This window comes from Poecilia mexicana, unplaced genomic scaffold, assembly GCF_051168715.1.
Source record: "Poecilia mexicana isolate PSO_F unplaced genomic scaffold, ASM5116871v1 scaffold_20, whole genome shotgun sequence".
Classification (NCBI taxonomy): domain Eukaryota; kingdom Metazoa; phylum Chordata; class Actinopteri; order Cyprinodontiformes; family Poeciliidae; genus Poecilia; species Poecilia mexicana.
Window position 1 is genome coordinate 24307177 of NW_028263389.1, and position 27007 is coordinate 24334183.

Sequence of the window (27007 nt, forward strand, 5' to 3'; positions counted from 1 at the left end):
ATATATATATATATATATATATATATATATATATATGTGTGTGTATGTATAAAACACACACACACACACGTCTCACTATGGACACATATTAATTATTACACTCAATACAATACTGATGAAACATTGGACAAAAACAAAAATAAAAGTTCCAAAATTACTATCCAGCAGTTTCAAGAAAAGAAAAATCAAACAATATAACTAAAAAAAAGACAAACAAACCAACCTCCCCTTCCATCTCAACTCAAAGTCAACCTGATGAAAAAGAAAATAAATATATCATTAATCAGATATGACTACCCATATTTATAACCAAAACAAACTTCAGCGGCAGGCACCTTCAGTTGGGCAAAACTTCCAAGTTTGAAAAATAGGAAAGAAAACATTGCCATTTTTGGTAAAACTTTTGTGTAGAGAAGGGTGTATTTGATTTTCTCAAGCTTCAAAAAAACATCATGTCTTTAACCCAGAGGGATAGTGAGGCAGATTTATCAGACTTTCAGTGTAATAGTAAAGTACGTCTATCCAATTAAGATGTAAAAGCAGCAATTTCCATTTGAGCAGAACTTAGCACTAAAGTAGAGCTGAGGATACCAAATATGGCAACAATTGGACTAGGTTGCAAATTTACGTTAAGAACAGAAGAGAAGTAATTAGACCAAAAATTATATAATTTGGGACAAAGAAAGAACATGTGGCCAAGATTTCACAGGGAGCCTTTGCATTTATCACATATATCCACAACATCCGGTTAAATCTGAGAAAGCCTAGATTTAGAGAAATGAATCCTATGTACAACTTTAAATTGAATCAAACTAAGACGAGCACAAGATGTGGAAGATCGAATTCTGTCAATGGCGTCATCCCAAATATCTTTGGTCAGCTGGATTCCCAACTCTTTATACCATGCATTTCTAACTTTGACATTAGAATCAACCCTTAGATACAAACCTTTGAAATCATACCTTTCTGAAGTGGATTATATGCAATAATCTTTTCCCAGGGCTGTTCAAGGGGTATAGAAGGAAAATTTGGGAAACATTTAGAGGCAAAATTCAGAATTTGTAAGTAACAAAACAAATGCGTACCAGGTAAACTGTATTTGGAAGATAAATTCGCAAAGCTATCAAATACTCCGGATGTATATAGGTTTCTTATTTGTTTTAAACCCCTATCATACCAAACTGAAAATGATGGATCAGAAAGAGATGGAGGAAACAAATGGTTATTAGTCAAGGGGCATAAAGATAAGGCAGTAACAAACTTGAAGCGCCTTCTAAATTGAAACCAGATTTTCAGTGTACTAAGAAGAACTTGATTAGTGTATAAAGAGGGTTTTGTAGGAAATGAAGAAAAATTTAGACCAGATAATGAAGACCCAGTACACAAAGATGGCTCCAATTTGCACTAAGGATAACTGGAGGATTTTAACCAATAACTAATTTTTTGTATGTGAGCAGCCCAATAATAGGATTGAAAATCAGGCAATGCAAGTCCACCACTAAGTTTACATCTTTGCAATAATGTTTTACGAACTCGAGGAGGCTTCCCTTTCCAAATAAAGCCACTAATCAACCTAAACAAAGAATCAAAAAAGATTTTTGGCATAAAAAGAGGAACAGACTGAAATAAAAAAAGAAATTTAGGTAAAACATTCATCTTGACATTATTCCTGCCCAAAAGGGAGAGAGGAAGATTACGCCAACTTTGGAAATCGGACGCTGTTTTTGTAATAAGACGTGAAAAGTTAGCAGAAGCAAGGTCAGATAAAGAACGTGTCACATTTATTCCAAGATTTTTAAATCCTGTGAGACTAAGTTTGAATGGAAAGTCAGAATTTTGAAGACCACAAGCAGTAGTGTTTATAGGAAAGCATTCACTCTTTTCCAAATTCAATTTGTAGCCTGAAGAGGAGCTGAAATTATTTAAGATGCGCAAGACAGTGGGGGCAGAAGTAGCAGGATTAGATAAAATAGCAACAGATCATCCACATAAGGACAATTTATATTCTGTTCCATTTCGAAAAATCCCTCTAAATGAGGGAGATGCATGCAATCCGATAGACAAAACCTCAATTGCAATAATGAAAAGCAAAGGTGACAACGGGCAGCCTTGACGTGTTTCACGCCCAAGAGAAAAATAATGTGAATATCATTAGTATGGACACTGGCTTTGGGAGATGCATAGAGGAGACGAATCCAAGAAACAAATGCATCACCGAATCCGAACTTCTTCAAAATCACAAACAAGTATTCCCACTCCCACCCTGTCAAATGCTTTTTCAGCATCAAGGGAAATGACCATTTCAGGTATATCAGAAGAATGCTTTGAATAGATTACATTAAAAAGGGTGCGCGTATTAAAGAATAATTGACGCCCCTTGACAAAGCCATTTTGCTCTTCAGATATAACCAAAGGGAGGGCTTTCTCCAAACGAGAAGCAACCAACTTGGCTAGCACCTTTACATCTGCATTTAACAAGGACAATGGTCCTCTGCTCCCTCCCTGCCCATGCCTGCCCTGCTTGCTCTGTTTTTGTCTTTTTCTATGTTTTTGGAGCCTTTCTTTGCACATCATCCAAATCTACAAATTCTCAATGCAAATGATGAAATTTTCTCGATGAGAAGTCTGGGCACAGGAGAGCCCTCTTGTCCTGCGGGAATTCACCCTGGATTTATTCATGATACCAGGATTTCTGCTGTTTGGAGCTTGTGGATTCCTGGCTTATTAAATTTGTGACGGACCTGGCTGAACTAGTGAACACTCAGACTGTTGGTGTGGACAGAGATGCAAGTTGGATGTGAGTCTTGATGAGACTCGCAGCCCAGCTGAGGACTCTAAAACTCACTAACGGGATGGAATCGATCTTGGAGAAGTTGCTAGTTTCAGTTCACTGGAATGACCAAACTAATTTGGATAATTGGGAACTGAGATGTATCAGAGAGACTTTAGGGAAGATTGAAATTTATAATCTTCCCAACCTAAGACAATCTATATCTGAATTGGGTTTCCCCATGTTGCCTTGGAAGGGCTGCATATTTCCAATCTCCTTGAAGATATGTAAACACAACGCTCTTCCCTCCTCACCCCCTCCTGTTATCCATGCAGCTGTGGAGCTGAGCGCTCCCAACGACGTTCCTTTATAAACAACACCTCTATCAGACTTTGCCAGGAGCCTCAACAACCTAGTTTCATGGCCCTTTGACGTCACCGCCTTCACTCATGTCTCTGTTTTGCCCTTTGTTTTGTCTGAATGTTGTCATTTGCCCTAATGTGTCCTTACATATTTTTGGTTCTTTCCTTTGGTCTGTTATTTTGTTTGTATGTCCTTTTAATTCATGTAAAGCACTTTGAATTGCTTTGTTGCTGAAAATGTGCTATATAAATAAAATTACCTAACCTTACCTTACTAGGTAATGCCAGGGCATCACAGGGAAACACCTGAGAAGGAGACACAGGGAGATAATCACTACAGGAACAGAGCTTGATCAGCGAGATAGCTCTAAGTTGAGCCTGTACCATTACTGACTAACACTCTGGGAAGATGTGTCGGCAGCTCCCTCCAATAGATCCTTTTCACATGACGTCACACAACCTCCGTTTTGGCTCGAAGCTGTGTATCCTTAGTTCCGGTGTACATAGTAAGTAACGATAAAGTTGTCTATTTCATATATATATATATGTAAAATGGACACATATATATCTATATATATCTATATAGAGACATATATGTAGAAAGAGAGATTTAGATATTTATATATATGTATATATCTGACAGTATATGTTGATCAGACAGAACACCGGAGCATGGAGTTTACACAGTCTCTAAAACATTTGCCTAAAATAAGATTTGAAGATAGATCACGATTTCCAAACCAATTTTCTCTGACAACAAAATCTAAATTAGACAAAGGCTACAAATTCTTCACCGAACAATCCCTGTTTGACTATGAAGGTAGGTATTTTTGTTTTGCGTAACCGTTAGCTTAGCATTAGTGAATTTTGTTAGCTAGCTAACTACGTGACATAACTGTTCCTTAACCAGAACTTTTTACTGTTTTTGAACTATAACGTTTTAGGCTCTAATCTTGATCAGATTCTTAAATTATAGACTGGAGTTGCCACTCATCCCATAAAATAGGGGTTTGTTTGTTATAAGCAGAGATGTCCGGTGCCGCCGCTGCTTTGTAATGCCTCCCTCTAAAAGGGACCACTTTTTCCGGTAACGAATAATCTAACGAGCTCGTATTTCAAATCCAGTAATCAGATTAAAGTTATTTTTATGTCCTTTATTTTCCATTAATACAGAAAATGAACCTCTAAACGTTACATCACTGACAGGCGGCGGTGTATATGTTTCCTAACTGTGGCTAAAGCTGCTGCTAACTGGTTTACTCATGATCGGAGGCTGGTTGGAGAATGGTAAACTGATCAGCATATGCTGACACACGCCCTCAGGTGGTAACAGCCTCAGGGCCCCCTCTAGTGGAAAACACTGACAACAGCCATTCCAAAACCCCGGAACCCAGCAAACTCTGGATCAATGACACAATTTAAGTCACCCCCTAAAATTAGCAAATGAGAATCCAAAAACGGGAGGCTGCTCAATAATCTATTTGCAAACTCAGCATCATCAATGTTTGGAGCATATTTGTTTACCAGAAGAACCTTTTTTCTGCATTAATATTCCAGCAACCGTCACATATCTGCCATATTTATCAGCTATTCATCAGTGGGCAAGAATTGTACTGTTTTTCTAATCAAAATGGCTACTCCTCTTGATTTAGAATTAAAATCTGAATGTAAAACTTGATTCATCCAAGAGCAACGTAACCTATTGTGATACTTAATGCGCAGATGAGTCTCTTGTAAAAACACAACCGAGGGTTTTAACCGCTTAAGGTGGGAAAAAAAAACTTTTGATTTTTTAACAGGGTGACCCATGTCCTTGATGTTCCAGTTAATTAAACGAAGCGAAGTGCCTGGTCCTGCCATACCGGGGTCTACAGTGGTATTAACCATTTAAGAAAATGAAAATAAAAACAACCATAAAGAGCTGAGATGGACCTCCCTGCAAACCATGCCCAAAAATAAACCCATAACAAAGCAACACCCAAAGTCTCCATAAAAACAGAACAATGGAGACAGTTATACACGGCAGTTATTCACAATAAACATGGAACATGGAGATAAAGCAGAGCAAACAGATACAGAAGTGTATTTAACAAAAAGTGACTAATAACCCCCACCAACCTCCAAATTAGAATACTAGTATGTGCATTATTATGCTACTTTAGGATTATTTTTATTATATTGCAACAAGATTTAGAACCGGAAAATCCCTATAGAATGGAGAAAAATACTACATAACAATAAATATATATGTATATACAGTACAGTTCACACCTTTTCATTCAAAGAGTTTTCTTCATTTTCATTACTATGAAAATTGTAGATTCACACTGAAGGCATCAAAACTATGAATTAACACATGTGGAATTATATACTTAACAAAAATGTGTGAAACAACTGAAAATACGCCTTATATTCAAAGTAGCCACCTTTTGCTTTGATTACTGCTCCGCACACTCTTGGCATTCTCTTGATGAGCTTCAAGAGGTCGTCACCTGAAATGGTCTTCCAACAGTCTTGGAGGAGTTCCCAGAGATGCTCAGCACTTGTTGGCCCTTTTGCCTTCACTCTGCGGTCCAGCTCACCCCAAACCATCTCAATTGGGTTCAGGTCCGGTGACTGTGGAGGTCAGGTCATCTGGCACAGCACCCCATCACTCTCCTTCTTGGTCAAATAGCCCTTACACAGCATGGAGGTGTGTTTGGGGTCATTGTCCTGTTGAAAAATAAATGATGGTCCAACTAAATGCAAACCGGATGGAATAGCATGGCGCTGCAAGATGCTGTGGTAGCCATGCTGGTTCAGTATGCCTTCAATTTTGAATAAATCCCCAACAGTGTCACCAGCAAAGCCCCCCCACACCATCACACCTCCTCCTCCATGCTTCACAGTGGGAACCAGGCATGTAGAGTCCATCCGTTCACCTTTTCTGCGTCACACAAAGACACGGTGGTTGGAACCAAAGATCACAAATTTGGACTCATTAAACCAAAGCACAGATTTCCACTGGTCTAATGTCCATTCCTTTTGTTCTTTAGCCCAAACAAGTCTCTTCTGCTTGTTGCCTGTGCAGTGGTTTCCTAGCAGCTATTCTATCATGAAGGCCTGATTTCCTTCAGTCTCTTCTTAACAGTTGTTGCAGAGATGTGTCTGCTGCTAGAACTCTGTGTGACATTGACCTGGTCTCTAATCTGAGCTGCTGTTAACCTGCGATTTCTGAGGCTGGTGACTCGGATGAACTTATCCTCCGCAACAGAGGTGACTCTTGGTCTTCTTTTCCTGGGGCGGTCCTCATGTGAGCCAGTTTCTTTGTAGCGCTTGATGGTTTTTGCGACTGCACTTTCAAAGTTTTCCCAATTTTTCGGACTGACTGACCTTCATTTCTTAAAGTAATGATGGCCACTCGTTTTTCTTTACTTAGCTGCTTTTGTCTTGCCATAATACAAATTCTAACACAATATTCAGTAGAACTATCAGCTGTGTGTCCACCTGACTTCTGCACAACACAACTGATGGTCCCAACCCCATTTATAAAGGTAAGAAATCCCACTTATTAATCTGACAGGGCACACCTGTGAAGTGAAAACCATTTCAGGTGACTACCTCTTGAAACTCATCAAGAGAATGCAGAGTGTGTCCAAAGCAGTAATCACAGCAAAAGGTTGCTACTTTGAAGAAACTAGAATATAAGGCGTATTTTCAGTTGTTTTACACTTTTTTTGTTTAGTAAATATTTCCACATGTGTTAATTCATAGTTTTGATGCCTTCAGTGTGAATCTACAATGTCAATAGTCATGAAAATAAAGGAAACTCATTGAATGAGTAGGTGTGTCCAAACTTTTGCTCTGTACTGTATAATGTATAGATGCTCACGAGCATTACTAATTTCTAAACTGAACAGAATATAACCATATCTTTAATATCCAAGTGATGTAAATAAGCCTAAAGTCTGAATGAAAGTTAAGAACGATATATTCACTAGGGATGCTCCAATCAGGTTTTTTTCTGCCAATTCCGATACCGATCACCCATGAGGCCGATCTTTGCTGATCACCGATGTCTGCGGATCACCTGGATTGGCTGTTAATTTTTCACCTTAGGTATAAATACTACTATGTGACCTGGCAAAATGGAAAAATGATATGGCAATGAAGTCACCTAATTTAGACATAAATTACAAAATATTTGCTGGCACAATACAGCAACTATTCAGTCAAAAGGACAACTGAAAAACTTGCAATCAGTAAAATAATATTTAACAGTAAGGCTCTCAGTACCATAAATTATGCACAAGTCAAATCTCACAACATTGCCTATATCAAATAATGTCAAGAAAAAACAAATATTCATTCAGAATCAAATGCAGGTTACATCAAAATAAATAATACTGAGTTACTAAATCAAAACTTCCTGACAGCTTGGTTAGCTGAGTAATGCTGGCTCTGATTGGCTGGTTGTGACTGAGCAGAGTAATTCTGCAGAACACAGAGAGGAGGCATCTCCTCCTCTCTGTGGAGGAGATTATCTATCTATCAGAGATTATCTATCTCTGAAAAAGAGATAGATAATCTTTTTCAGAGATTATCTATCTCATGTCATTACGTAGCGAAAGTTTTAATGCATATGTAAAATCATTGTTTGTCTGTTTAAGTTACGTGCTGCAGCTTTAAGTAGCTGTTCGGTGAGTTTACTGTCTGGTGGAGCAGAAACGTCGCTGCGTCTGTGAAATATTACTACCTGTGACGCGTAGCTGTAGTCCAACAGCGGGAGCAGAACCAGCGTCTTACACCACCAGCTCGTTTACTTCAATTATTTTTCGGGTTATTTGTTTAGCTTTCTGACCGTGATGCCCTTCCGGGTAAGTATTAATAGATGTGCGCTGCTTTGCCTGCTATCTGATCGCTCCGGACAGGCACGTGCAGAGGTAGGGGGTTAGGGGGGCTTGAGCACCTGCCCCTTTTGCTCCTTACCCCCAAGTGCCCTTTTGGTCAATTGTTTTTTTTTTTTTTTTTTTTTTTTTTTTTTTTTGGTATTATTGTTTCCTAAGCCCTCTGCTGACACATAATAACATGTACTAAAATTATTTGTTTTTTTATTGGAGTTTTTTGGAACAACATAATAAGCCCTCCGGTCAGCCTGACCTTTTGCCCGTGACGCATGACGCAATTGCCTCTGGCACAGTGAGATAAGGAAGCTAACTGGAGCTCAATGTAGCGAAAGTTCCAGATTACAGAAGAGTTTTTGGTCAATTAAAAAAATGTTTTTGGTGAATAAAGTGGAGTAGACTTGCTACTTGTCAGATGACGGAAAAGGTTGAATGTTGCATCGTTTCTGCTTCAGCACGGAGTAGCGGTTTAAGCAGAGAGGTAATGAAATACAACAGACACAGACAGGCCTCTAGTCTGCCTTTCTCTGAAGAACTACTGAGTGGGAGGAGACAGCCAGGTGAGGAAAAACTGTTCTTATCTATCATTCAGTATTTTTATCATATAGACATTAGGCTGTTGTTGTTGTGCTTTTAGCTAGCTGCTAGTTAACGACTTTGCTAGCAAAGTAAGATAACTAAAAAGCTTCTTCCCTGTATCGTTAATGATAGCAGTCATTCTTCAGTGTCGCTTATGCCAGAGGTTCCCAAACTGTGGGGCACGCCCCCTACGGGGGGCGCGGGAAGCCGTCTGGATGAAAAAAAAACAAAACATGAACACTGTATGCGCTGGGTTTTTACCTTAGAATGGCCAACTCTCTGTTATTCCTATGTCAATTTGATGCAGTAGAGGCTTCCACACTTCCTATATCTGTCCTCTGTCACTTTTATCAGCAGTTAAAACTGTTTAATCCGTTAACATGTTGTAACCTGTTTTTCCGAGCTGCCTTTAAACGCAACATGAGCGCTACGACGCTCGCGCTGTGTTTACACCTGTGAAGGAGACCTGCTGCTGCTGTGCGGAGCTACGTAGGTTTGTGTTAGAATCACGGCAGCAAACCAGCAAAACGCAAAGAACTTTTCACAGTTTTTCCCTCCAATCTAACCAACTGATTTGAGTAAAGCTGTTGGATGCAGGTAATGTTAGCTAAAAGATGACTAGCTAATATCAATACAGAACCTTAACCTTAACAAGTACCTTGTAGCATAGGCGTAGGAAGCGGGGGGGACGGGGGGGACATGTCCCCCCCAATATTGGAGAGAGCCACATTCGTCCCCCCCAATAATTTCACCGCAGTTGCGAAGAATTTTAAAATCTTCCACTCGCGTGCTTTTATTTTGAAGGCGCACAACAGCGCATTCAGCAGAGCGCTTCCTGCCCCTCCCCCCTCTGAACGGCTCAGCGTAAAGGCAGCAGCAGACGAAGTCAGAAACTCCGTTTGAAGGAGGTAAACTGTCTGTCAGGAATGTTGCCATGAATATCGCTCGGTTATAACATCTTGTTGTCAGTTTACTTTAATATATAGAACTAAATCTTTTTGGTTAAGCCGTTTTAATTCTGGGATAGTCACATGTCCAAAATTTTACTGCTAACTTTGTTTAACAGTTAGCTAGTCTAGTCACAATATTTAATCAGAATGAGACTGAAACAGCAGCGAAATTAGCCTTTTTATTATTTAAAATGAGCAACACCTGATCATACTCGACCACTTAACATGTATTTACATATTATATTATATTATATTATATATTTAGGAGAACAGCAGTGCTAGAATGATGTTGAAGAAAGGTGAAGAAGCTCTGGTGAGATCTTCATTTAGTTTATTGAAATATGTATTAACTGTTTTTAATTTTTAAATAAACTATTTTATTATGAGAGGAGCAGGTCAGGGAAGACATAAGAGAGCCAGTTGGCGTTTCAGGGTGTGAAGATATAAACATTATATTAATTATAATAGAACCAGAAAGGAGAACAGGAGGAGACTGATGTCAGGTTGATTTCTTTCAACGTTTCAATATTTTTTTATTATTTCCACACCATAAGGTTAATGGTTAGGAGACAATAAGAAAAGTGCTTGAGGAGAGGTTTAAAAATAAATTAATGAAAATTTTTGCTACACAGTAAATATAGTTGAGATGAATAATAATGTATACATCTGAAAATTAAGTTGTGTAAATTCTCATTCTGTATGATAAAAACATACTTTTTATATTTAGTTCACATTCTGACACTGTACATTACTGTAGTGTCTGTTATAAATCCATGAATCCATGCAGGAACATCAGGCTCCAGAGAGTCAGAGGGAGGCAGAGACAGAAACACATATCTGTAGATATTTTAGTTAAATGTTTGCAGGTGAAAATAACAGGGAAAAAAACATGTAGGCTTTTTGCCTCAATGTTTTTCATGGCTCTTTGGTAAGTTACTGAATGCAGGGCTGAAAAGTGAGACTGAGTTAACAGTGAGGAGCTAAGGTGTCTGTTAGACGTGAAAAGTATAATTTCTATTTATTTTGTAGATCAAACTGTTGCACTGATGTAGAGAGTTGTTAAAGAAGAACAAAACTTGTTTAGATTTTATTTTTGTTGGTCAAATTGCTGTATTGAGTTTAAAACTGCTGAGTCCTATTTTATGAGCTGTTTCTACTTTGGTTTTAGAAAGAGGTAGAACCAGTTCAATTACCAGTCAATTTATATCAAATCTGTTAGCCTGTCTGTGCTACCAGAGTATTTAGCTTGCTAGTTGTGAGAGGCAAATGCTAAAGTGAGTGTTCATCCTGGAATGACGGTCATTATACTATGCATAACTTTAATCTGATTATTGGATTGTAAATAGTAACGTGTTAGAATACTTGTTACTGAAACAAGGGTCAGATTAGAGTAACACATTACTGATGTGTTGATGGCATAATTGTTTGACATTTCTGCTCAAGCTATTTAGTGATCTGTCAGGTTTCCAATATGCGTCCCCCCCAATGACAGACTCGTTCCTACGCCCTTGCCTTGTAGGCTACCGATGTTGGTGTCTATTTTCAGCTACATACATTCATTTTGCCCCCCAAAAAGTCGATTGCCCCCCCCCCCCCCCCCCCGTCACACGCGTCGTTTCAACCAGACAGCCATTTGTAGTCCATAGGGGGGGCGCAGAAAATATTTGGAAACCACTGGCTTATGCAATAGGGGGCACGCCGCCCGTCCAAAACCGATCATCTCCATAATGGATAGATGTCTGATTTTCTAATTTCCTTTGCTGAAAATGTACATTGCATTTATTCTAGCGTTAGGTCAGTGTTTCTCAACCTTTTTTGGGCCTCTGCCCCCCTATCCCTTATCCAGGTCCCTCACCGCCCTCCACCGAAGAATTTGTAGGCTACTTTGCACTGACTATTATTTATTATTAATATTACTATCACTATTGTAGATGTTTTGATTTTTATGCTTGTTTCTGTATTTATGTATTTATTTATGTATTTCAGTGATTCTTGAGAATAGGGACAAAATGGGTTTTAATTTTCCCATATTTTTTTTAAATTATTTCTCAACCTTATGTATGCAAATATGACAAATAATGTTTAGAAAATATGAAGATGCTAAGGTACAGGCTCCCAGTTGCGAATTTAAAAAAAAAAAAAACATTTTTAATCGACCTGACCCAAAACTTTGTCATCACCACCTGACAAAAATAAATCTAAAATGATTTTTAAAATACCCCATTAGTGATATTTTTACTCAATTTACAGACAAATGCTTCTCAAGAAACAAAAGAAATATTATTTAAAACAAAAAACAAAAAGTCCATCTGATGGAGTTGACAGTGCATGACGGAGCTGACACAGAACTGAAGGTGGTGACAAACTAGTGAGTAAAATGAAAAACTTGGTACATGTGAAGTAATGCAATTCATGTAAAATACATTAAAATGAATTAGTTGCACAATTAACCCTCCTGTTATGTTGCGGGTCAATTTGACCCGTTTCAAAGTTTAAAAATAAATAAAAAAATAGAAGTATTTTTTCTGCATGAAACTTTTTCTATTTGTCTTAATAGGTGCACTCTGTGTATAAAATGAAAATGGTTCATTTTACACACTTGCAGCCCCCCCTAGGTCCATTTGTTACAGACGTACTGTTAAGGGTCAGTTTGACCCGCCATACAAGTTGAAGGGTAAAAAGGTTAAAAAAATGTCCAATTCTATGTGTTTTCTTGCACCCATGAGACATATTTCACCACACACACAAACACCACACCACACATGCATGAACAAACACACATACACACACACACACCACACACACACCTAAACACGCACACAAACCCACTCTTTCACTATTCTCTTTACTTCACTAGGAAGCTCCCAGAAAGCAGGTGTTCATGCAACTTTTGACAGGAACCTTTTCTGTTCCTGTGGGCAAACTCCACCCACACTGAGTGGACACTCAGCAGAAGTGGGGGGGGGGCATAAATACTCTCTGCAAGGGAGTCCTAAACGCATTACACACTGAAGGTACATGTAATATTGTCACTGTTGGAGATCAGGAAATGAGCAGCAGGGAAATAAAAAGATGACAACCCTGGAAGCTCTGGAACTTCTTGTTGATCATTCACATCACAAACATCAAGTCAGTCTGAGCTACTCGTGCCTAGTGCAATACAGAAAATCATTGTTGAAATGACAAGTCTAAAAGGAAGGTGAGTTTTTGGAGAGAACTGGAAGGAGCTGGACCAGATGCATTTAGATGCATATTTGAGGGGGGTCCTCATTCTGACCAGAGCTTTCAAGTCAAAGGATGAATCAACAGCCAGTCTAAGGGATGCAGAGACAGGCAGGGTAATATTATGGGCCATAATGTTTCTGGAGACTTTTCTCCAGAGTAATCTGATTTGACAATCGATGGACAAGACAAACTAGCAGCTAATAGAACAGTGTGGAACATGTGGGTTGTAACTTCTCCTGTCCTATAAAACAGGCCCCAATGTCACAGTAGATGGAAGATTTGTGGCATTCATAAAGATCACCACTGGCATTCAGAGGTCGCTGCTCATTTATACTATATATGCCTTCCACACCAGCTAAATATGACATAAAAATCTGGGGAGCATGTGATGAAAAACCCAGTTATGTTTTGAACATGCAGGTTTAAACTGGAAATCCACCTGGAGGATCATCTTCAGGACTCATTTATCTTGATTTTAGTCAGCAGGTCAATTTGACTCAGGGCAGAATAGTGTCTCAAGTTCAATTATAAAGATGACCCCTTCAAAAAAAAATCTAAATGTAATATAAAAAATTTTACAAAAAGTCACTTTCAAAGATACTTAGTGTTATTTTGTGTTTAGGTTTTTCAGTGGGCATAAAAAAAATATAAATCACATTTTTTTATGTCCGAATGAGTAAATTGTTGTCATTGATCCTTTATTTGTGAGGAATAAAAAAACATAATTGCACAAATATTGATTGAAATGGTTAGTATAGGAGTTAATAATCAGACACAAAAAAGATTTGGAGGATTTATTTGGTTTCTGACACTATAACATGACTAAACACTCCCCGGGTCAAATTGACCCGCGAACATTGCTGTACCTCAGAAACGAACATAACAGGAGGGTTAAGTGAGATTTGACAACAATTTCACTGAAAGAGTCAGAAAAACTGACGGAGTTGACGAAATGCCAAACTACCTCAATTTATATGATGTTATTCTGAAGGAGGCCATATTGTAGCTCGTCAGGTCCATGAAATCTTTACATTATACCAAAATAAAGCTTTTATTTCGCAAAATTTCATCAAAGTTTTGTAAATTGTCAGTTATGGAGTTGACACATCATGGTTGTGACAAACAACTTAGGAATAAAACAGAAGAAAAAACTAAAGAATAACTTAAGCTAACCGGAGCTAACTAGCCCTCCTAGCAAAGGAAGAGAAAAGACAACGTCATGGGGTCCTCAGAAGTTCTGGTGCCCCCCAATAATGCCTGATTTTTTTACATTCTTTTCATTTCTGACGGTGTTGACAAAAACTAAGGACAAATTTCAACGGAGTTGGAAAATATCTAAAAATTATTTTTAATTCAATTTATCGATACTTTTATAATTATTTATATGACTACTTATACTTAATTGTCATAATATATAATTTTAGTATTTCTTTAATTGTTTTAAACTATAAGAATGTATTGAGTTCTGCTCCTGGACAAGGGCTTTTACAGGCATCATCCACCGATTACAATGTTTAAAATAAAAAAATATTCAGCAAAAAAAAGAAAAATATACATTGTTGTGCTCACATGACCCAGGTTAGTTTAGTTAGATATTTGAAAAAAATATATTTTGTGTATATTTTATTCAAATTTCATGCTTTATCCATAGGACATGTTTTGTCCCTATTCTCAAGAATCACTGATTTATCAAATATTCTTATTCTGTGCCATTTTCTATTTGTTAAATATTCCACAGAATGATCAGATAAAAGATGTACAACATGCCAGTTTAAACTTTGAACTATTTGCAAAATGACTGAGCTCTGCAACATTAAAACATGGATAGAACTGTAACTACATTAATCATAGCTTTTCTTCTCTTCAGTGTTTCTGTCGGTTTCTGGTGGCGCAGCTCTGTGCTGCCTTCAGGAGAATGGGACATCAGAGTATCATCCATAAAATTTCACCCACATGGCATTTATTGTTCAAACCAGAGCTGTCAGTGGAAAACCAAAAGTTCCAGGTCCTTTTAATGCCATACAAATATGAGCCAGAAACATGGATTATATCTTAATATGATGATACTGGACAGAAATTACAAAGAACAAATCTGGTTCTTAATCAAATCCTAATGAGTCAAATGAGACATGGAGTCATCAGCCTCATGACAATAACATTGACATGAAAAATAATATTGAAGAAATAAATATATAAAATCTAATTAAAGACATAAATAAGTGATAAGTTCTTTACTGTTATGGTCTGTAAGATATATTTATTCTCAGTATTAGATGTGGTCTCAACAAACCCATGGCACTTCAACAATATTATTTTACCTTTTATCTGGAAATAGTGTCTGTTTATTCTTGCCATACAGTCCTCTGTATTGATTATTGCATGAAAGGTCTTGCCATACCAGTTTATTTCTCTGTATTTATTTTAGTTTCTTATTTTATTCTTGCATTTTGTTCTTCATTCATTTCCATTTAATTTCCTTTCATTAGTATTGTCCTCTCTCGGTTTATTGCTATGTCCACTTTTCTTTCCTGTTGCTAGATTTATTTTATTGTTTATTGACCATCATTAATCTTCACTCATCACCTGCTGTGCCGCTTAATCGTCATGTGTTTCACATCATGTGTTGATTTTTCACTGTTCAGCGTCGGATTCTCTGTTTTTATGCCATAATTCACATCTAGTTCGTCGCTCCGTTTTATGTCCCGCTTCTCCTGTTTCAGCGCAATGTGCGCGTCGTTTTTGTTTTTGTTTTTTGACCCCTGCGCTGGTGCGCAGCGGTCGGGAAACGTATCGATGGGGAAAAGGCAGACTGACATAAACCTTTTAAAACAACGGAAACAATTGCGGTAGTCCGATTATTGAATTTTAAAACTGTTGTGGTTCCGTTGTTCTACCCGTTTCATACCAGACCTTACAGCACCGGTGTTAACGCTATAAAATGAACGCTCTCTATCGTGCTATCACCCATGGAGGGATTTCTTTATTTAAATTGATTAATTTTTCAGAGGGATACAAAGTGAGGGTTTTAATAATTACATGTTTATAAGATCGATTTTCTGTTGTCCTTCCATGGAAGCGGGCAGCTTTCAAACGGAAATAAAACAATTGTTGATATAAGTTGCTGCTTTGACATGATCACAGAACTGCCAAAACATATGTACAAAAATACCAGAAAAAGTGAATCACAGCAACGTCATCAGCCGGTGTAACGCTGAACTGATGCGGAGGAGCTGCGCCAAGAAGCTACAAACACTGAAGAGGAGGAGAAGAAGAAGAGCTGCCATCGATACCGTTGCAGCCAGGCATGTTTTAATGTTACACAATACAGTTTTAGCAAGTAGCTCAAAGTCTGAACTGGGATTGTTGTGCATATAAGGTGTAAAGTTTACCTTCGACCAAACGCCCCCCAAAGGAATCCCAGCGCCCGCCTTTTGTAAAAATTTCCGCCAGCGCTCCCTGCCGTCCTCTGAACGCCCCCCGGGGGGTGGTACCGCCCACTTTGAGAACCTCTACGTTAGGTAAATGTATCTTGAAGGAGAATAGCACTAAAATAAAAGTCCAACAAGGATGTTCATTTAGAATTAAAAATAACTCACTCTGAATTACCATGATAGATAGATAGATAAAAGTGTGTCATTAATGAAGGGGGAAAAAACTCAGTCCAGACTTTAAGTAAATTTAGGGTCTGGTTTGCAGAGTATGAAGTTATTTTTTTTTTTCCAATTCAATGAAAAAAACAACTAACCTCTATTAAGTAAAATAAAATTGTAATCAAAACTTTTGGAATTGTAGTGATTTCTTCTTTTTTAAACAAAAAGTTTTGTTTAAAAAACTTTTTTAAAGATTAAATAACTAATTTTTGTCTTGTGAACTTAAAAAGTTATTTGCCAAACATACATTTTTATTTGCACACATCAGAAATCTTTTGTTGCGATTTTGGACCCTGCCCACAACGTCATGTGAGAATCACAAGCAAAACTTTAAGTCACAAACAAAAACTTAGAATAGCAAGAAAAGATTTTTGACATGCGCCAATAAGTTTGTTTTGCAAATAATGTTTTCACTTAATGAGACAAAAATGTGATTTTAATTTTCAAAAATGTTTTTTTAAGCAAAACTCAGTAGGCTTTTCTCATTGTGACATGCATTAACAATTCAATTTTTTCTTTTTTTTTCTGCAGTTCCACATTAAAGTTTGATGGAGCTCTGCTTTCCTGAATGGACCATCTTCATCTCCACTGCAAGTGTAGAAAAACAGGCAGCTCTTTTTTATATAGATTACAGTACACTAAAAGGTAGCATTGTGCCCTTGTTTATATTTTTAATAGTGTAATTCTGTAAAGAGAAAATATGTCTGGTCGTCTAGCTCTGATTTACATATCTTGCTAAATTGCGGGTTTGAATATTGCAATACTTTCCTATAACAAAACAGACCTGCAGAAAGAAATTACTAATAAAATATCTTACATATGCATAGTTGTATGCTTTATATAGAGATTTTCCTTAGCTTTGATTGTATATCTCACAATTTTGTAATTTATCATTGTTTTTTAAACACTGAAAGCTGTCCGGCTTTGTTAATTTTCTGTCCTAGAATGCGGTTAGATGTGCCCCGTTTCTTTTGAGCACCTGCCCCTTTAGTGGTCTCTGCACGGCCCTGGCTCCGGATGTCCCTTTTTTCCCTCCAGGGAGCCTCGATGTAGCTAAACTCCGTCAAACGTTTGTTTCTTAAACGTCATATTAGATTATGTGCATTTTGACATTCTTCACCCCCAAGGTATTTCTTCGGCGCAAACTTCCCCATTCACTCTTAAGAGCGCTATAGTTCCTTGCCACATCATTTAGGATTTGTTGCTGCACAGTGTGAAGGAAAGAGGAGATCAGCTGCACATGCAGGCTGCGAAATGAGATGCAGGTGATCGGCAACAAGAGACCATGATCCGATCACCGATCATACACTTTTTAACGAAAATCGGCCGATTATGATCAGTAGTCGATCGATCGGCACACCTCTAATATTCACCCAAACACAGTCTATGACCAGGGCTCATTAAGAGTGAATAGGGCTCACTCAGAAATCAAAGTCTGAACGTATTGCTTTGCGTCCTCGTATGCAGTAAACTCCTTTACAACTCCATTGTAAGTAATGTGCAGCTGCACTGGGTAGAAAAGTTCGTACCTGATCCCTTCGATGCCACGAAGTAGCCGCTTTACCTTATTGAAGGCTGCCCGAGCCCGGGCAACCTTCGCAGTGTGATCCGGAAAAATCGATATAGTCCCGGCTCCGACTTTAATCCGCTGGCGCACCCTCACAAGACGTAAAATGTCCAGACAGTCACTGTAGTAATGAAGCCTGCACACGATTACTTGAGGTCGTTCGTCTGGTTTGGGTTTGGGTTGAAGAGAGCGATGAGACCCAAAAGGAACCGCTGGTGGAGCCAGTCCACCAGCGGTTCCTTTTCCTCTGTGCTAATGGCAGAGGAACAATTCATTACAGGAAAACCATTTATATAACGTCATTGGATGCCATGCTAACCAGCCTTAGCATTCACAACAGGCTCTGCTGATGACTGTAGCTTAGCTGAGTGCAAGGGAGGGAGACGGGGAGAATGGACAGGTGAGAGCACACACAGGCATGACTGTGAGAGCCAAGGCTCCCCCCTTGGCTCTGATTGGTTGTTTTTATACAGCACTGGGAGAAGGTGGAAAAGCTTGATTTTTTTTTTTCACAGATTATCTGTCTCAATACTGTCATAACATGGTAATACAAACCCTGGTGCAGAAGCTCTCCTCTCTTGGACTGAGTCCCACACTGGGGAACTGGATTCTGGACTTCCTGACCAACAGACCTCAGGCTGTCAGGATCCACAACACCGTCTCCTCCTCCATCACTCTTAGCACTGGCTTGACGCAGGCAGCATGCTCAGCCTCTCCTATCTGTCTGTCACACTGTGTAACAGCACCTTTGCTGTTAGACTGAGTGACATTATCGATCTGAAAAGATTATTAAAGATGCCAGTAGGTCTTTATTCTAAAATCATATTTTTTTAGCTTTGAGTTCAAATTTAAAGCAAACATTTCTATCATTTTTGCCAAGCAAAATGATTCTTACATCTGCAGTGGCTGCACATTTCTGCTGAAATCATCCCAACAAGCTTCAACCACACACTGCAGGGTCCGATTGCCTCCTTCTTTCGCTTGCATAATATCTCTTTGACAACTATTATCTTAAAATCATAATGTTCAAATTATTGAATGATGCTCTCTGGAATTTACAGAGTGGAGACAAAATGGGATGGTCCTCCATCTTGTCTCAAGAGTCTCTTTGTGAAGCCATTTCTATTGCTCACATGGAAGCCAGTGTTGTTTTTCCATCTAACATCTGTTGTGGCTACAAACCTGATTACCCTGCAGATGGAGAAATATGGAGCCAGTAGGAATGACAGTGGAAGCTGTTTGGAGGGAGGCTAAATGACCTGCTAAACCTTGTCCTGTGGTGCACTGCTGATGATGACAGATGAGAGTCCTGGCATAGATTTGTATAAAATGAAATAAGTGACAGCTTAAGGATGAAGGATGGAGGAAAAAAAGAGTGCACAAGTTCAACATCACTAGAAGAGCAGTTTAATCAATAAGCCATAAAAGGACAGCCTGATCATACCGTCCTGCTGCAGCCTGCAGGGAGCAGGTCCACTCAGACAGATATGAACAGAAAGCAGAGATCACAGGGAGATATCTATCCATCCATTTTCTTCCACTTTTCCGGAGTAGGGTCATGGGGGCAGCATCTTCAGAAGGGAGGCCCAGACTTCCCTCTTCCCAGCCACTTCTTCCAGCTCCTCCAGGGGAACCCCAAGGTGTTCCCAGGCCAGCCGAAAGACATAGTCCCTCAGCGTGTCCTGGGTCTTCCCCGAGGCCTCCTCCCGGTGGGACGTGCCCGAAACACTTCACCAGGGAGGCGTCCAGGAGGCATCCTTACCAGATGCCCGAGCCACCTCAACTGGTTCCTTTCGACATGGAGGAGCAGCGGCTCTACTCTGAGTCCCTCCCGGATGACTGAGCTTCTCACCCTATCTCTAACGGAGAGCCCAGACACCCTGCGGAGAAAACCCATTTCGGCCACTTGTATCCGTGATCTCGTTCTTTCGGTCATGACCCAAAGCTCATGACCATAGATGAGAGTGGGGACGTAGATCGACCGGTAAATCGAGAGCTTCGCTTTTTGGCTCAGCTCTCCCTTCACTACGACGGACCAGTACAGCGCCCGTTTCACAGCAGATGCTGCCCCAATCCGCCTGTCGATCTCCTGCTCCCTTCTTTCCTCATTCGTGAACAAGATCCCCAGATACTTAAACTCCTCCACTTGGGGCAGGACACATACACCGACCCGGAGAAGGCATGCTACCCTTTTCCGGCTCAAGACCATGGCCTCGGATTTCGAAGCACTGATCCTCATCCCAGCCACTTCACACTCGGCTGTGAACCTCTCCAGTAAGAGTTGCAGATCACGACCTGATGAAGCCAACAGGACCACATCATCCGCAAAAAGCAGAGATGCGATCCTAAGGCCACCAAAACGGATCCCCTCAACACCTCGGCTGCGCCTAGAAATTCCATCCATGAAAGTAATGAACAGAATCTGTGACAAAGGGCAGCCCTGGCGGAGTCCAACTCTCACAGGAAACGAGCCCGACTTACTGCTGGCAATGCAGACCAGACTCCAACACCGGTCGTACAGGGACCTGACAGCCCGTATCAAAGGGCCCGGTACCCCCTACTCCTGGAGGACCCTCCACAGTACACCCCGAGGGACGCGGTCGAACGCCTTCTCCAAGTCCACAAAACACATGTAGACCGGTTGGGCGAACTCCCATGCACCCTCCAGGAACCTGCCGAGGGTGTAGAGCTGGTCCAGTGTTCCACTGTCAGGACGAAAACCACACTGCTCTTCCTGAATCTGAGGTTCGACTATCCGACGGACCCTCCTCTCGCAGGTAGATAGTTAGGGACTAAACAAGTAACACATTGTCACTGTGGCGCTGTCAGCTCCTGCTAAACTGATGAGGAAGTGGACAAATGGTCTTTGGCTCTCAGTGCTGCTAAGCCAATTCTGCAGTCTGACCTTGGACCTCAGCCATTCCTTGCCTTTCCCAAAGATGTTTTCTAAACATGTTGGGCAGTTGGAGGAAATAAGGACAGATACAAGGATTAAATAAAACTCACTGTGGTTCTTTTTAAAACAATTGCAACTCTTTTTTTGTGAGTAGTTATAATTCCAGAATTTCAAACTTGGTAACTAGAAAATGAGTTGCACAAAAGCCAAAACTACTCTGAATTTACAATTTTTCTCACTAAATTTCATGTTCATATTTTCTATAGAATGTTAAAAACGGTGCCAAAAAATGGTGGCGAACATTTGTCTTGGGAAAAAGCTAAACTTCCCAACTGTTTTCCTGAGACGTAGCACTGTGGCTCCCAGAATGGAAGAGCTACCATCTGATAGAAACAGGCAGCTGGGCACTAAGGGACAGGCGCATCACATGAACTGGTCAGTTATCCATCTTTCTGAGACAAGCTGATGAGGACTTCAACATAATAGGAATACTTCTAGACTTCCACACATAAACAGTCAGACTACAGGCACAGATTCATTCACATCTGGCTGTTCAGTGGATGATAGAATGACACAACAGTGGAGTAGAACGGAATGAGTGGAATTATCACTTGTTGTCCACTTGTTGTCCACTGGCCCCAGCTGGAGAATGGAGTGGACCGTCCACTTATCTGTAATGAAATCCACAGGAGAAGATGTCAAGGAGGTCACTGTATCATTAACCAGCTGGTCCTCTACCTAAAACAACTCAAGTTTGATCATCAAAGCAATAGAAGAGATAATTGAATTAATTACAAAATTATTATTGCTTAATTTTAATCCCAGGAAATCCAAGCTGAACATGGAGATATAGTTCACCACAGTGATGTTAGATGGCACAGGTGAGGATCTGAACCCTGTGGGAGGATGTTGGATGGGTTATGGAACATTTTTGCAGCTATAGCAGTCTCAAACCAGAAGCAAGCAGACAAATAAACATATAGCATTACCTGCCACACTATGAACTCCTGCTGGGAGAACCAGTTGCCTCCAAGACCACACAACAGACATTTGTGCACAAACTTGTGCACACTTGGATGCACTGTGTTATATTAGCTGGCTGAATGTCATATGTGTGGATGTTCAGCCCACTGGAAACATCCAGACCAGAAATGGTTTGGGAGTTGTTGGTTCAAATCCCAGAGGATAGAACCTCTGAATTAAACATTAACTCCTTAGTAGGCTGAGTGTGAAACCAGCCAGAAGCACATTTCCTGGATCAGAACCACTCTGCGCCACCAGGAGCATCCTGGCAAAAGAAGTAAATCAGCCACATGGCTTAGATCAGTGGTGCCCAAAGTTGGTCCTCGAGGGACGGCATCATGTATGTTTTAGTTCTCTCCCTGGTTTAGCACACCTGCATCAAATAATGGCTAATTAGAAGGCCTAAAAAGAACATTGACCTGCTGAGGAGGTCATTAATACCACCAGGGAACTAAAACATGCAGGATGCCGGCACTCGAGGACCGAGTTTGGGCACCATTGGCTTAGATGATGTGGAGCATTCCTCAGTGAGGGCACAATAAATGGACTCCCAATCCAAACCTGGCATTCCATTTTTTTCTACTCCATTCCTCCAAAGATCATTTAGAAAATGCCTCCCTGAATCATCTGGTGCATCTTCTGTCTGTGGTTAAAGATACCAGACTGCAAGATGTGTTACTACATCAGTCACATCAGTCAGCTAGTTGCTGACTGTCCTTGATCAGCAGAACCTAAATCAGCAGTAATCAGTTTTCAGTTTTTTTCATATCTTTCACAGAGGCAAAAATCACACAGTGGAAAAGAGTTTTCAGACAAACTTCTGACAGCAAGAGGTTGGTGAGGACTCTAAAGCAGGGACATCTGTACAGGCAGTATCTTCTGAACTAAAGAAAAATCTCAACACATAACCATTAGTGCCCCACGTTCACATAGAAACAATGTTTAGGAGATCCTAGAAAGGTTTTTTTAAACAAGTTCCTGAATGGAAATTTCTCCCTGTTGTATTCATGTGAACAATGAAAACTCCTCTTTCGTGAAAACACTGACATATTAGCCCAGCTTCTACCTTGACCTATAACCCCAAACATGTCACAGATAACAGAGGTGGATTATGTTCGTCTTATAGTTGATTAGCTTTATAATTCAGTGTGACACCGAGAAGTTTCTATGTCATCTCTACTTACAAAGACTTCACTTGTAACTTGTTGGTCTCCCTCTGGTTCTTGTTTTCTTGTGTTTTTATTTTTTACTGCTAACGTTTATGTGCATATGCCATGTTCCATGTTTGAATAGAAACATGTCTGCATAGGGTCGCAACTACATATTATTCAGGTGGATGCGAACACATAAATCGGCGCCCCCTCCCCCCCACCCGGAGGAAGGTACGTGACGGTGAAGGAGCACACGCGCTACATTTTTCAGGTGGATGAGTACACAACATAGACTCGCTCTACCCCCCCCGACACGAAGGTACGTGAAAGGTAAAACTCGTTACATTTACCCTGTTATGGGCGCGAGGGTAAGAGCGCTCAAGTGGATGCGAACTCATCATCGGTGCGCCGCCCCCTCCAGACGGGTTTTGACGCCCCCTCTGGTGAATCCCCCTATGCGTTGCATGCGCTGGATGCCCACTTTTCGCGCCACTGTGTCTGCATGTATGTTTTAAATTGGCTGACAACCTGTTTTAGAAAACAATGTTCCTCTGCTGATGGACCTAACTGAGCATAACAGCTGCTCAAATAATCATCTAACAAACAAACTGTAAATAAGACCGGTTTATGTTTTTGGTTGAACTCCCGTGTTATGGACTTGGTTCTTGTGAAAACATAAAGCATGTGTTCTTGTTCCAGTTTAGTTAGCAAATACTTTGTTCCGGTGTAAGCCAGAAGCAAGTGATTACTGTATTTAGTGATTCGTAATAATCTGCTTCTCTGTCAATTAAGAATGTATGCAGATAGACCCAAGAAATCATGTTCACATCTGACAAGAACTACAGCATGAGCTAGAATTGTTTGCTTATAGCAATAATGTGATACTAAAGAGAGCTGAGAGGAAAACGGGTTTTGTGAAGTATGGTTCTAGTTGAATAATGGCTGCTGTTATTTTTATCTCTACAGCTGCAGCACAGCCCCAGTCACGAGAAGACACTGTTCTGTGTGCAAATAGAAAAATGAACAAGGAATATGTTCGGTATTACAAAACAATGATGAAATGGGGCAAAGCCTGAGTATCATTTCAGTTTAACCAGACTGGAGCTGAACGTCTCTAGTCTTAGCGGTTATTAAAGTTTGTTAGTCATTAAAACATATAGACATCCAGGTTTCCCTCAGAAAACTAAGCTGGGTGGTCAGGGCACAGAGGCGGTCCACCATGTTTAGAAAACAATGTTCCTCTGCTGAAACCCCTCGTTGTTGCGTGATGGATGGTTGTAACTGAAACTGCAATTTTGTTGTCTTTGTGACAATGACAATAAATTCTTCTGATTCTGATTCTGATTCCGATTCTGATGTTTTTGTATTAAAAAATGTCAGGCTGACAGGAAATATAAAAATATTACTGGGCAATAATGGAAGACACTGTTGACAATATTTAAACACAATCGTAGAGTTTTAAAAGCAACTAACCAAAAAAAAAAAAAATACAATTAATTTTTTGCAATTCTGTAAAATCCCTATCAAGTCATCAGTGAGTGGATCTTCAATGTAGTGCTGATCACAGTTAGAGCCGACCCAAAGCATAAATAAACTAAGAAGCAGTTAAAGGCCCCAGACATTCAGGGCCCCATACAGAATATTTTTAATGCAGACCCATCTACAATTTTAACATTTATAATCCTGCCGAAGATGTTTTTACCCTAACATGCTTTTCCTTAAGAGTATTCTGAATATAATTGTCTCTTAACACATTTTCACACTTTTTACAATTTTTTTTTACACATCTAGAATTTAATTATCTGTATCATTTGAATTTCTCTCTACATATTTGATCATGTTTGGAGTTTCTTTTTCTCTGTGAAGCACTTATTTGTGAAAAAGTTCTATATGTATATAAAAAAGTTACTCATCTGTTTGCTCATGTCTTATGACTTACTGTGGACTGCAGTAGCCTTGTAGAAAAACGTTTAACTGGACTTTCTTTTTTATGTCTCGTGTCTGTTATTTATGATCAAAAAGTAACAACAGACTTCTGGAAGGTCCTGGTTTTATTTTCCAGTCTGTTGTGCTGTCAGTGTTCCTGCAGAGCAAAAAATCCACCCAGGTATTCATTTCTAGATTCCAGCATTCACACAGCAGTAGTTTTTGCCTTCAGGCTATCTGACTTATTTAAAAAAGTTAAATCGCATCACATAAGCTCTCCCTTCTCCTGCAGTACTCCCTCCCCCTCATATGTTTCAGTGTATTCCACAGATGTGCAGATGAAGCCCACAGTCTCATGAGTTCAGTGTCATGTAACATAGAGTGAGAAAATATTCATAGGAACTGAATTCTGTGATTTGTCTCTGATCTTTTTTTTGCCTTTAGATCACAATAACTGAGACAGTGCTGTTCCTGGTCCAGTACACATCCAAAGAGTTTGATCGCTCAGAGAAGACAGTGGCAACTGGCGACTGCTGTTACCTCAACCCTTTGGTGCGCAGAACCTTCCGGTTCCTCGGTGAGGCTCTCAATTTTTCAGAGTAAATGAAATCAACCTCTCCAGCTCTTTTCTAGTTATGCTGACCAATCAAAGCTGCACTCACAACATTCACACACTCATACCCCAATCTGTAGACAACATCGGATTAGTCTGGAGAGGCTAACTGGGATCAATCCCACAACTTCCCAGTTAAAACTACTCTTCCCAATGAAACACTGGCTCCCCAAATATAATGGGAACATTATCAAAGGAATCACTGCCGAACCAATTTATTTTACCTGAGTGAAATTTACTGGAAATGCTTTATAGCCCATACTCAGACCCAAACATCTATAAACTGTTCACATTCTGAAGAGACACTGCAAATGTCTTTTGTAACACTGATATTCATTTAATCTGCGAAAAAATGCAATACATGAAAGGGTTTATGTTTTATAGAAATATATATTCAGCTCCTCCTCTGAAGACGTTCCCACACTCTTTAAACAGATATGTTAATATTAACACAAATTGTGTCAAAACTCAACACAGTGATGTGTGTGAATAAAGACGACACAGTTTGTGTTAAATTCAACACAGTTATTGTGTTAAGAGTATTTAACACAATAATTGTGTTCCTTTACCACAGTTATTGTGTTAAATAATTTTAACACATCAGTTGCGATAAACTATTTGCATGGTAAATATGTTGAATGTTTGGATTAAAGAAGTAGAGCTCAGGCGATGCCTACCTCCAGCTGTCATTGGGAGGCAGGTGGGTTACCATTAGGCAACACAGAGAAAGAAAACCATCCACTCACAACGAATCTGGTGAAAAGCATCTTTTATTCATTGCATATTGAGGCTGTCAAATAAAGTAACAAATAAAAAACAAACAAACAACAACAAGCAGCTGCTTCAATTGACTGTTCTTCCTGTGGAAAGTTCCAGAACTGCAGACATCCACAGAGTAATGTGATTGCTCAACAGTTTAACACATATTCTGTGTCCAGTTTTTTTTTTAACTAAAGCAACTCATAATATGTAGAAAACAACACAAGATGTGTTTATTTGATGATAGCACAGAAAATGAACAACATATTTCAGAGTGCAGGCAACATTCAAATGGCCATATCTTTGTCATATTTTCATCTCTATGTGTTTGGCATTATTAGAAAGCTTAGAATATGCACTTTCTGAATCTGTAAATAAGTCAAAATGCTTCCTGGGACACTTGGTCCTTGTTTTGTCATGGTCAGTCACACTTTATCCAGTCTGGGATCCGGTTTCAACAATGGTCTCTTCTGGTCTCCCAAGACGTCTGTTCCTTGTGAATGCACAGGCACCTCATCTCGTCTCCGTGTGGACAGGGCTTCAGCAGTACCAGAACTTTCCACTTAATAACACATACCACATCGGCCCCCGCCCAGCCCCCTTTGTTAAAAACCACCACACTTAAAAAAAGTTTGCTAAGCCACTGACTAATG

General features: G+C 39.7%; 1 protein-coding gene across 1 annotated transcript in view; it reads left to right on the top strand.

Moving 5' to 3' along the window:
- LOC106910372 (phospholipid phosphatase-related protein type 5-like) overlaps window positions 1-27007 on the top strand; it is a 65953-nt gene that overhangs the window by 20180 nt on the left and 18766 nt on the right. Inside the window, exon 3 of the mRNA XM_088001357.1 lies at window positions 25427-25559. Within this exon, the coding sequence (XP_087857483.1) occupies window positions 25427-25559 (133 nt within the window). The remainder of the gene's footprint in view (window positions 1-25426; window positions 25560-27007) is intronic.